This window comes from Aethalodelphis obliquidens, unplaced genomic scaffold, assembly GCF_003676395.1.
Source record: "Aethalodelphis obliquidens isolate GAN/ISIS:26980383/991018 unplaced genomic scaffold, ASM367639v1 scaffold3, whole genome shotgun sequence".
In the NCBI taxonomy this organism is placed as follows: domain Eukaryota; kingdom Metazoa; phylum Chordata; class Mammalia; order Artiodactyla; family Delphinidae; genus Aethalodelphis; species Aethalodelphis obliquidens.
Window position 1 is genome coordinate 69,821,458 of NW_020837947.1, and position 11,937 is coordinate 69,833,394.

Here is an 11,937-nt window from a genome sequence, read left to right on the forward strand (position 1 = left end):
GCACAATAAGAAAGAAGGATGTTCATTAACTTTGGAGATTCCACTAAACCAGGGAACACAGAAAACAAAGCACGATGTGCTTCTTATAAAATAGTCTGTTCACTCCTTTGGGCAAAGTGGAGATCTGGTAAGAAACAAATGGGACGTTGTTTACTAGTGTCAATTTCAGGATGGTATGACTACAAAAAGTTGTTTTTAATGGAGACGATTAGACCACTTGCAAAAATGTTTCCCTCAAATCTTGGGGTCTTCCTGGGCAAAAATCTGGTTGTGAGTCAACAAATTACAACTGTAGTTAAAATGAAGCCATTATTTATTTCTCCTACATATATAAGATTGAATCCCATTAGAACCTTCAAGTCATGGTTACCTCTGGTTAGACATTCACTGTAGTGCTCTGACCAGGTCACGAATCCATAGATAAAAGAGGAGATGAGAGCCATAAAGATGATTCAAGGAGAGACAAAGTTAAAGGAATGTATATTGCCTATTTCTGAAGAAGGTTAACAACATTCGAGCGTATAAATGTCTGTTAAATAGAAGCTGGATATTAGCTGCTCCGCATCACCACTACTGCAAGAGAAACAGACACATGTCACAGCGTTAATAAAGGGAAGAACTTTAGTTTAGAGAGGTTGTCAAACAAAGGGCAAATTATCAACAGATGATTCAGAATCTCCTTCTCCAGGGATATTAAAAGCAAAGCAAACTTTATCTATTACAGAGCTTGAACAGAGGCGGGGGAATGTCCTTTTCATAGCAAATGAATGTCTAGATGATTTCTGAAATTTTCATGTAGTTTTGCTACTAATATAATAAAATACCTGAGAAACAGGGAAGAACACAGTACATCCTCTGACAGTTAATTTTGGAGTTACTTATAGTTCTTCCATCATTTCCATTTTTAATAACCTTCCTTGGCATTTATAATAAGACTTGATGTGATTTTTTTTTCTGCTCTGCAGATTACTCGCCTGAAGATAGATAGGAATCCCTTTGCCAAAGGCTTCCGAGACTCTGGGCGTAACAGGTGAGCCTTAGTGAGAAACATTCTGGCTGTGATAAATATATTTGATTTTTTATTGTGAATTTTCCATTACAAAGTAAACAATTAAATTTACTGACATGGTTTTGAAATCACTTCTGATGAGGATTTAAATTTACTAATATCATTGAGCCTTGGACGTAACTTATTTTGGGTGTGGCATTTTGCCCATTTCTAAGATTAATATTGATGTGAAATGCTGGGGTGAAAACGGAAGTTCTCAGGGTGTACAGTGCATGCTGCCTCTGAAGGGGCCTTGTGGAAACCTGCCCCTCAAGATCCAGGGGCTTTAATATCCCAAATCAAAATACTCTCTGCATCTGCTCTTGGTTTAGAATTTGCTTAGTGATGTCACAATTATGTATTGATCTGTCTTCGAAATAGGACAGACTCTTGTTCACTCAGATTTCCAACTAGAATATGAGACTACTCCTCACTGCCAAGACAGCTGATGTTCTTTGGTTTCCAAATTTGTCTTGGCTCTACTGACAGCCACACACTTGTTTATTTTTTCTGTGTCGTGTTTTATGGTGTTTGTACTAAGTGGGAGAGCTACAATAATGAATTCCACCCTATTACTTTTTATCAAAAAGCAGACCACCCTAGTCTGTGTGCCAAGAGTTTTTGAATTTATTGATATGATTCTATCCCAATACAGTTCGGTGCAACGTTTTCTAAAATAACTGTTGATAGTAATAATAGACTAACGTTCTCCAGATGCCCTTTCAGGGTAAGACTTGGACTTAAATGTTTTTAAAAGCACTTTGTTTTTAAAAAGTATTTGAGACATTTTTTATCACTTTACTCCAGAAATACTTCTTGAAAACTTGGTATTGGTAGGCGGTGTCTACACGAGGTCAAAATCCCCGATTATCTTATTTTAGGAACAATTTCACTTAAAATTGTAGAGAGAAAACAATCAAGCAGTAGTGCAGACTTTTAGTTCTTTCAGCTGATTAGCTGGGCAAGGTAGTGTAGACAGAGACCTTTTCTCAGAATAAACTCAAATGCTTGCAGAAAGACTTGATTTCATCTTCATATGCAATGATTCATTTAAACACCTGCCCTAAGCCTTAAACTTAGCGCAGGCAGATCAACAAGACTGACTAATAACAGGGCTTCGTTCTGTAGGAAGATTTGCAGGTATTCCTACTATACATTGTCTGCTGTATTGAGATGATTCTGTCATTTTAGATGTTTCTTTCCATGTGCAGAAAAACTTTGCTTGGCTTTTGTTATGTTGCATTAGCTCGTGGTTAACTTTGCTTTTCAAAGGAGTTTCTGAAAGTTGAATAATCTAGTAACTGGGGTGGTCACTGGTAAGGTGACTGAAGGAAGCCCCTGGGATGATTCCTTTTCTACCTTGCCAAATACTTTGATGGAATCTTCTTGTGGTTTTGGTTATAGCCGAAGAGTATGTATCTATTTATGACCCTTGCATTTCTTTCAGTTCTTTTTTTTTTTAAAGCAGAGAATAAATTTATTAAAACTCACTGAAACTCCAGGAGGGCAGCATTTAGGCTTGAGACTATACATCCAGGAACTAAGTCCAGGCTCTCCTGTAGGATGGCTCTAGCAAAGACCTCACTGCTGTTGACATTGGGGCGTCACATGGCTTGTACACAGTCTTTTTTTTTTCTTCCACTTTTATTGAGATGCAATTGACATACAGCATGCCTAAGTTTAAGGTGTACTGCATAATGATTTGACTTACATACATCATGAAATGATGACCTCAATAAGTTTAGTGAACATCCATCATCTCATATAGATACAAAATTAAAGAAATAGAAAAACAATTTTTTTCCTTGTGATGAGAACTCTTAAGATTTCCTCTCTTAATAACTTTCCTCTATAACATACAGCAGTGTTCATTATATTTATCATGTTGCACATTACTGTCAGTTTGCTTTTGAAGCAATAACTTTAAACATATTTTTAAAGGTGTATTTTGGGTAGTAGTCATAGTGGATAAGCCTATAAGTAGAAGTGAGATGATAAGATACATATTACAAGGTTTCAGGAAGAATTCTAGATAAGTCAGCACAATGAAAAGACGTTAGTTTTTAAAAATTTAATCAGTGAAAAAAACTCAGAGGCATTGGTGAAAATAAACCACTAAGTCTCTTGTTTGGTACCATGAGGTCAAATGCTAGGTTTGATAGAAATTTTTTTTCCCTTTGGCTGTTTCAGGAGTATATAAGCATGGCATCCATGGTGCTTGGTACTGTTTATTGCCTGACTCTAAACCTTTTAAAGTTTTTAATGGACATGCAAAAAATAATAAATTATGTTTTAACACTTTTTAAAGGTTGTTAAAATTTTAAATTTTTATTTTACTCCAAATCTTTAAACAATATCTTAGTATAGGAAAAACATGTTGAACTTATACATAGCTTTCTTGTTAGTGAAATGAATAGTTTCACTTTTTTTCTCATTTAAATGACTTCTGCTTATCATAGAAAAGCTCTTCAGTGCCCATTTTGGAATGCTAAATATCTATGGATCAGTATTCCCAGTTTTAAAAAAATCTGATTTTAACATTTTCCATTGATAAGTGCAAAAGACACTTATAATGAAAAGAGAGAATTTGGTCAGCTTTAAAGATTTCTAACTTATGTATTATTTTCCTTTAAAAAGAAAGTTATCTGTAAGACCAGGAAGGTGCGTTGGTGCTGAGGACTTGGGGGAGGGGTGATATGTTTTCATATATTGATAGAGAAAAAAGCCCATGAGAAAAAATTCAAAATATTTCTTTAATACCCCCAGTTTTCTTGCACTGTTGTTACTGCTTTTTAATACACATTCTGTTTTTATTTTTCCCTAGACATGAAATAAACAAATTATGCAGGACAAGAAACTTGGACTTGTGATTTTTTAAAACTTTATAAAACAATTGAATTAAAAATTATACCCTCCTGGCTATTTATGGTTCTGCAGCCTATTTTATAGGAATCAGTAGCTTCAGCCCTTAAAAGCTCTCCTGCAAGACATTTGTTACGTGAAGGAGAATTTATGTGCTGAGAATAGTTTCATTCTTCAGTTAGGCCTTACGGTTGACCCTATAAAATGTTTTACTCAGGAAGGTACAAAAATTTCTTCTCTTTAAATACTTCAGGAAAAACATAACCATTTTACTAAATAAACTTGGCCATTTGATAGCATAAATTAGCGAGGTGATAAAATGTGGAAATTGTTCAAAAGCATCTTGTATAAATTACCGTCTTGGCTACACTCCTGCCGGAGGTGTCTTTTATCTTTTCTTTAACTAGATGGGAAAAAGTCTCCATTACTGGAGAAAATGAAGGCTTTTTTAAAAAAATGTCCAGATTCAGCTAATAAATATTTTATAACTGTTTCCTGCAAAATATCTGAAATCCTTTCTAGAACTTGCAGTGTGAAACAACAGCTTCAAGAAAAATATCAATAGGTCCAAATCAGATCGCATGTAGATCTGTCACCTTCAGAGCATCCCTTTACAGCTTAGGGTTATATATTTGTGAGGATCAATAACTTCTCCCTAAAAATTTGGTCTGTGGGTTTGTATTTGAAGCATCATACAGTTTACACTGCTAAAGCAAAGAATGCACTGATGGTCATCTCCACAGCTAATAAATTTCTAGGTCCCATCGATGCTCAGGACTTACCACTTTGTAAATTCCCCTTGAGGTCACTCCAGGACTACTTTGGTATCCTGAATATTTAAAACTACAATTACGAAAACTCATCTATGCGGTTTCACAAAGCAGTTTATACAAAACTGTGTCCTAACTTCTTTAGCTTAAAAAAGCTTCTTTCTAGAAAGTCATAAAAATTGAGTATTAGTACAAGCTAAAAATAGAGCAATCAGCTCAACAGCACCCAGCGTTCATAAGTTGAGTACTAAATGAAACCTGCAGGTCATGTGGGGCTTTGGGACTGACCAGGCTGCCAACCTTCTCCCCAATCAATACTTTAATGTACATAAAATATTGCTGAGTAGAGTGGTCTTGGATCTGGTTTGTAGCCAGCCACAGATAGCATGTCTCGTTTGGAAAAAAAATCACTTCGTGGTAAAGAACTTTAGAGCTAGGAGAGGGTTTAAAGCTTTGTATTCCAATCCTCACTTTGTGGGAAACTGCAGTCCAGGGAGCTTCAAACATTTACTCAAGGTTAGTGGGTTGTAGTTACAACCCAGTTCTCCTGATCTCCAATCCAGTGTCCTTACCACAAAATAGTCCTCTCTCTGGGGCACACTGATTCCATCCGAAGACAGACTCTGTCCTTCGTGCTCAGGGCAGCCCAGGGCAAGCAGCAGAAGATGGTTTTAGCTGCACGCACAGGTCACTTACCATGGGTCTTTAGACAGCTCTCGCCATGTTGTACAGGGGGTGTGACTCTGTGAGGCGGTTTTCTCTAGTCTTAGTTCATAGCTCATGACTTGGGGATGGAGGGAAAGTAACACGTGGAGTCTAAGCTATTAAAGATAGACCCTGTCTTTAATATCAGCATTAAATACAGATTATCTGTATTAAATAAAACTGTATCTGACAATCACAAGAGGTGTTCGTGTGCTGTTTGACACTCAGGAATCAGACATTTCCTACAGTGGAGCTATATATTTCATGAAAAGCACAATGTTACCTAGATTAACAAATTGCTTAGCACTGAGATGATTGAGGAAATAGTTGGTGAGGCCTTGAGAATGTGCTAGTTGAGTGAAGGGCCTCATTTCTATGCCCTAGAGGACTTAGTTATCTGATGTATGGAAGTGATATCTGAATCACTTACAGTAGGAGATACATACATTTATTATGTATTTAGAGTAGTCACCCTTGTTTTAAAACATACACGTATCCATGTAAGTAGCCCATAATGAAGTTATCCTGTCTCTCTAAGTGTCCATTCATTAAGTGTGTGTAGGGGCTTTAAAATAGTGTCTGCTGCTGATACTAGCTCCATATACCGTAGCACCCTGTGAGATCACCTTCCTGGGATCATCCTCCAGGCTGGGCCGAGAAGCCAGGGCTGCCCCCTCTTCCCCAGAGCCCGCTCTGGCTGCCCTGCGTGTGGTGATCACGCCTCTGAGAGAGAAGTCGGTTTTCTTAGGATGAGTGCTCTTCTCAGCTGGCTGCCGAGGCACCGGATGCTGGATAGAAATGCCTCTACAGGGCGTGCTTTTGTGGCAGAGCTCTCCGCATCAGAGGGAGAGTGGTGTAACAGGGAGAGAGTCTGAGCTCCAGATCACAGCAAAGCCGTGGACTCATGGCGGCTAGGATGGACTCTCTCCACTCCAACTTCCCGGTACAAGGGTACAGCTTTTTATCCCCTGAGATCAGCTAAGTTTTCTGAGAACGTTAACAGGACATCCTGGGTGGATTCCATCCTCTTGTGCTCCTGGTGACAGAATGGTAGCTCATCTCTGAACCATTTCTTTTTCTGTTTGTGCCAAGCTCCTCACCTGCCAATGTGGGGGGCCACTGTCAACAGCAGCGGTGTTTTCTGAGCTGCTTATTATGGCTGCAAACTCCAACTGCTCCTAACTGAGCTTCTTGTGTTCACCCCCATCCTGACCCTTCCATTTAGAATGGGTTTGGAAGCCCTTGTGGAGTCATATGCATTCTGGAGACCTTCACTACGGACCCTCACCTTTGAAGATATCCCTGGAATTCCCAAGCAAGGTAAATCACAAAGTCTCTTGGGTCAGGGACTTCCCTGGTGGTCCAGTGGTTAAGACTTCACCTTCCAATGCAGGGGGTGCAGGTTCGATCCCTGGTCTGGGAGCTAAGATCCCACATGCCTCCCGGCCAAAAAACCAAAACATAATACAGAAGCAATAGTGTAACAAATTCAATAAAGACTTTAAAAATGGTCCTCATCAAAAAAAAAAGACTTAAAAACGAAAAAAAAAAAAAAAGAAGTCTCCTGGCTCATGTATACAGCCAGGTCCTGCCTAGATGCTCAGGCACTGAAAACTGCACAAGTCATTGCTTGTCCTCTATAATGGCGACCTCATTACCAACATCCTCCCATTACAGGATCCTTCTCTTTTCTCTCTGTTATGGGGATGGGCCAGGAAAATGGCCGTTGTGGTCAAAGGTTGTCTTGGATGTTTTAGGCTGTTTATATATTTCATAACCTTTACTTTACCCTAAATCTCTTCTTAAAATTAGAGGTAGACTAGTTGGCCCTGGTACCAGGTGTACTTCACAGATAATTGCCCATGCTGGTCCCGGTTTACCCTTTCTTGCCAGCTTCCTCTTCCTTCAGCAGAATTGCCTCTAGGCAGGGTTCTCTTGTATTTATGATGAGAAGGTCAGGCACACTGAGGCAACCTTCCCTGAGCTCCCCTTTGAGTATTTCCTCCGAGCCCATGGCTGGTGTTTCCTCAGAGGGAGCAGCATGGAAAGGGATGACACTTCCTTCTCTACTTGGTAGGTAGGACTCGCGGCTCACTCCTGCACTCAGGCATTTTACGTCTGATCCTGCCCAGCACCCCGTTGAGAATTTAGCATTGCTGGGTTTTAGATAATTATCATTGGGCAGATTGGGCTTTTAGATTATTTTAAGAAGCTGTATAAAACACTGTCACTAGAGCAATGAAGGTTTTACAACCTGTCCAGCCCATTGGAATTCTCTTCTCTCCCCTAAGTTCCGTCAAGTTGCAAACATCAATCTGTCAGCAAATCCAGAGGGGGGAGTCAGCCGCCACCACTGTTATTGATTGGATGCAGGGTTAACCCCCCTCTCTATTTCACAGGGCTGTTTATTTGCTGGACCTCTGCTCTTGTGTTAGCATGTGATTCACCAAACCATTTTCTGTTTGGAAATGAGATATGTATACATGTAGCTGATTCACTTCATTGTACAGCAGAAACTAACACAACATTGTAAAGCAACCATACTCCAATAAAAAAAAAATAAAGTTCTAGACGGTTGCCTTATTTCAGTAGCCCTGAGTGGTACAGTCATTGATTCACACAAGCTTGCAGTGGGAAGTTGCAAGTTTGTTTGAGGCAGGATGTGTCTTTGACCAATTTGGCTCTTTTCTTTGAATTCCTTCTTTTTTGGCAAGAAAATATATTGCTCCAGAGGAAGCTCTGCTGAAACAAAGAGTAAAAGTTGGGTAGGGGCTTCCCTGGTGGCGCAGTGGTTGAGAGTCCGCCTGCCGATGCAGGGGACACGGGTTCGTGCCCCGGTCCGGGAAGATCCCACATGCCGCGGAGCGGCTGGGCCCGTGAGCCATGGCCGCTGAGCCTGCATGTCCAGAGCCTGTGCTCCGCCACGGGAGATGCCACAACGGTGAGAGGCGCGCGTACAGCAAAAAAAGAAAAAAAAAAAGTTGGGTAGAAGTGAGGTGATGGAACTTTTGGAACAAGATACAGAGTAAGATGAAATTTATATTTTCTAAAGTTGCCAGGAAAGTCAGTATTTGTAGTGTTTATTATTAAAAAATGAGAAAACTTTGAGAAAGGTAATTGAGGGAGAAAATGTGAAAATTCTATGTGATAGTGTCCTAATACCTTTTGGAAAAAAAAAAAAGTCACTCCTTGGGGAGATAATTTCCTTGAAAATGTTGGGAGGATCTATGTTTAAAATATTTCAGTCTGAATTCAATTAAATTACAATTCCTGAGAGCGGAGACCATCTCCTTTTCGTCTTTGTACCCGCCCCTTGTAACAAGTCCGTCTAGCTCATGTGTACATAGTTGAAAGGAAAAGATGCTCTTTACATTTCAATTTCTTTTGTAGGAAATGCAGGTTCCTCTACCTTACTCCAAGGTTCTGGGAATGGCGTTGCGGCCACCCACCCTCATCTTCTGTCCGGCTCCCCTTGCTCGTCTCCAGCCTTCCACCTGGGACCCAACACCAGCCAGCTGTGTAGTCTGGCCCCGGCTGACTACTCCGCATGCGCCCGCTCTAGCCTAACCCTCAACCGATACAGCACGTCCTTGGCCGAGACCTACAACAGGCTCACCAATCAGACGGGCGAGACCTTCGCCCCGCCCAGGACTCCCTCCTACGTGGGCGTGAGCGGCAGCGCCTCGGTGAACATGTCCATGGGCGGCACGGATGGCGACACCTTCAGCTGCCCACAGACCAGCTTGTCCATGCAGATTTCCGGGATGTCCCCCCAGCTCCAGTACATCATGCCTTCACCCCCCAGCAACGCCTTTGCTGCTAACCAGACACACCAGGGTTCCTATAACACGTTCAGGTTACACAGCCCCTGTGCCTTGTATGGATATAACTTCTCCACATCCCCCAAACTGGCTGCCAGTCCTGAGAAAATTGTTTCTTCCCAAGGAAGTTTCTTGGGGTCCTCACCGAGTGGGACCATGACGGATCGGCAGATGTTGCCCCCCGTGGAAGGAGTGCACCTGCTTAGCAGTGGGGGTCAGCAGAGTTTCTTTGATTCTAGGACCCTAGGAAGCTTAACTCTCTCATCATCTCAAGTGTCTGCACATATGGTCTGATGAAGCCTTTAAGTTAAACTACATTGGAATCTGGCTAATGTATATTCTTTCTTCGTTTTCCTTGTCTTTTCTTTTTGGAAAGCAATATGAAAAGAAACTTATCAGTAGCTTGTAAAATGTACATATAATAGAAAATGAAGGCTCACTGAGTTTTTTTGACTTTCTCATGGTGAGATTGTAATTATCTTTGGTACATATGTATACTGTATATGGCTTGTGGGGTTTTGCAGCCTACAAAACCACATCCTCCCTCTATTTTTCCCCCCAGTTACACAGAGTATTGGCATAAATGTAGTGTGTTTAACCAAAGTTCTCATACTTTTTAAAAAACCAAACAGCAAACTTAAAACTTGGCAATGACACTCACCAGACTAAGACATATAACTTAATTTATCAGGAAAATGCTCTACACAGTTTCCTACTTGAGGGTTGATAACCAGCAGTAACCAGCACACAGAGTCTTGTGAATTCTGTTATTCTTGGGCACAATGTGAGAACCTAAGTCAGTAGAAGTCTTAGTAATAGTACTGAGGTATCTGTAATCATGAAGGATTAGCTTTTGTGTTCCTACTTGCTCTTATTTATCACAGGTATTAGGTGACTTTGGTCCTATAAAAATTCATAATCCATAGTAATTACTTTCTTAAGGAAAATGGAAAAGCTTGTGATTTTTTTCACTTTCTATTGGACAGGTAAGAGGTATTTATTCATCTGCAGAGAATAAATTTCCAGTATTTTGGATTTTTTGCTCATTTTATTTAGTATCAAGTAGACTATTAAAGAATGTCCTATAGACATTTTAAATTCCAGTTTTCACCAGGGAAGGAATATATGATATGACTGGAATGGCAAAAAGAAAATAAATCCACCTCAAATTCTTTGATTCCAATGAGAAATGTCTAGCTTTTTAAATCAAGAAGAATTATATTGTTAGCTATCCCTTAGGTTTTTATAGTGTTTTGGTTTTTTTTAATTCAGGATTTTTTTCCACCTTGCTTTGAGATTCCTGACCCATGGTCTATAAGTAAGGGGAAAAGGCATTTATGCTACTTATTTATATCTCATAACTCCTACAAATTGAAACCTTCCCCCTCCTGAACCTTGTCCCTTTGTCTGAAGTCTTTCTCAAAACAGATAGATTCTAGGCCTTCATGGTGTTAAATAACACCGTAAGGAATTTCAGGGGGTTATCTCCAGCAATCTGTCTTTTGGGGGTTGCAGTGCAAAGGCCAAAGCCCATTACTATAAAGTTCCTCTTGGAAGACTAAGGAGGAAGATACCAATTATGATAAAGGAGCTGTAAAACTTTTAACCTCAACATCATTTTTAACCTCAAAACTGAAAAAAAGAAAATGAAAGCAGTATTATTTTTTAAAAACCCCTAAAACAATGTATACAGGCTTTGGAAGCATGTAGTAACTTTGATAGCACATAGTGAGATGAATAGGAAAGGCTAAGAATGCAAGGTGAAGAGGATTACCGAATGTCTATTGAGGATAAAATCATGTGTCTGTTCATTGACTCGCTACATTTCATATATTTGCCAAGCAAAAGCAGTGTGTTTCAGTGCTAAACAGAATGGCTTTAACCAATCCCTAGGTTAGATGGGGCTAGGGCGAAGCTCCTGGTTTGCTTCTTTACTTTAAAACAGCATGGCTGTTACATATTGAGGGAGATTACTATTTAAACAGTATTTGCACAGAATGTGACTCTCTTTATATACACTGATAAATTTCCTCATGGGTTCTCTAACAGTTTGTCCAATTAGTATTGATCTTTAAATTTAAAATTAGCATGAAGGCACATGACATATATCCAATAGGTAGATCTACATAAGATGTTTGTGTATGGTATTAATAACTTGACAAAGATTTGGGAAACGTCCTTATTATGAGTACATCCCAGCCTCAGTGCTTGGTATAATTTAAGGAGAACAAGAGAGTTTTCCATCTGGAGAAAACATAGAAAGTAATGATCTATACCTATATGCATTAATACGATGAGAATTTTCCTTTCTGCTCTTTGTGATTTGAGATGACACCACAATACAAGTAGCATTTTTAATTAATCTTTTCTTTTCGATTTAGCAATATTGTACAAATGCTGTTTCCTTTAGGCTTTACTGTAAATATTAATCATCATGTCACTTCAAAGACTAGCCTTTTATCATTATATTAAATGACATACAGGCATTGATAATTATAATTATATATCTGTATTTTATTAAAAAATGCTTAAGAAATTATATATTAAAGTGTGTTACTAAACCCTTTCATGGCTTTGGAGGGGAATCATTTGAAGTGTCTATAAATGTTGTTCCAAGAACAGGCCCACACACGCATGCTCCAAACACAAATTTTGTGGCTTATGAGTACAAGGCATGGGGAAACGGGCCTGGTATTCACTTTTGATGTGTTCGATATAATTTCTTGGTGCC

The 11,937-nt window shown here is 39.5% G+C and overlaps 1 protein-coding gene across 1 annotated transcript in view; it reads left to right on the plus strand.

Annotated features, from left to right (window-relative positions):
* Positions 1–11,722, plus strand: part of TBX18 (T-box transcription factor 18) — a 30,965-nt gene extending 19,243 nt beyond the window's left edge. Inside the window, exons 6-8 of the mRNA XM_027091282.1 lie at positions 966–1,030; positions 6,611–6,705; positions 8,776–11,722. Of these exons, the coding sequence (XP_026947083.1) occupies positions 966–1,030; positions 6,611–6,705; positions 8,776–9,500 (885 nt within the window). The 3' untranslated portion in view covers positions 9,501–11,722. The remainder of the gene's footprint in view (positions 1–965; positions 1,031–6,610; positions 6,706–8,775) is intronic.
* The last annotated feature ends 215 nt before the right edge of the window (positions 11,723–11,937 follow it).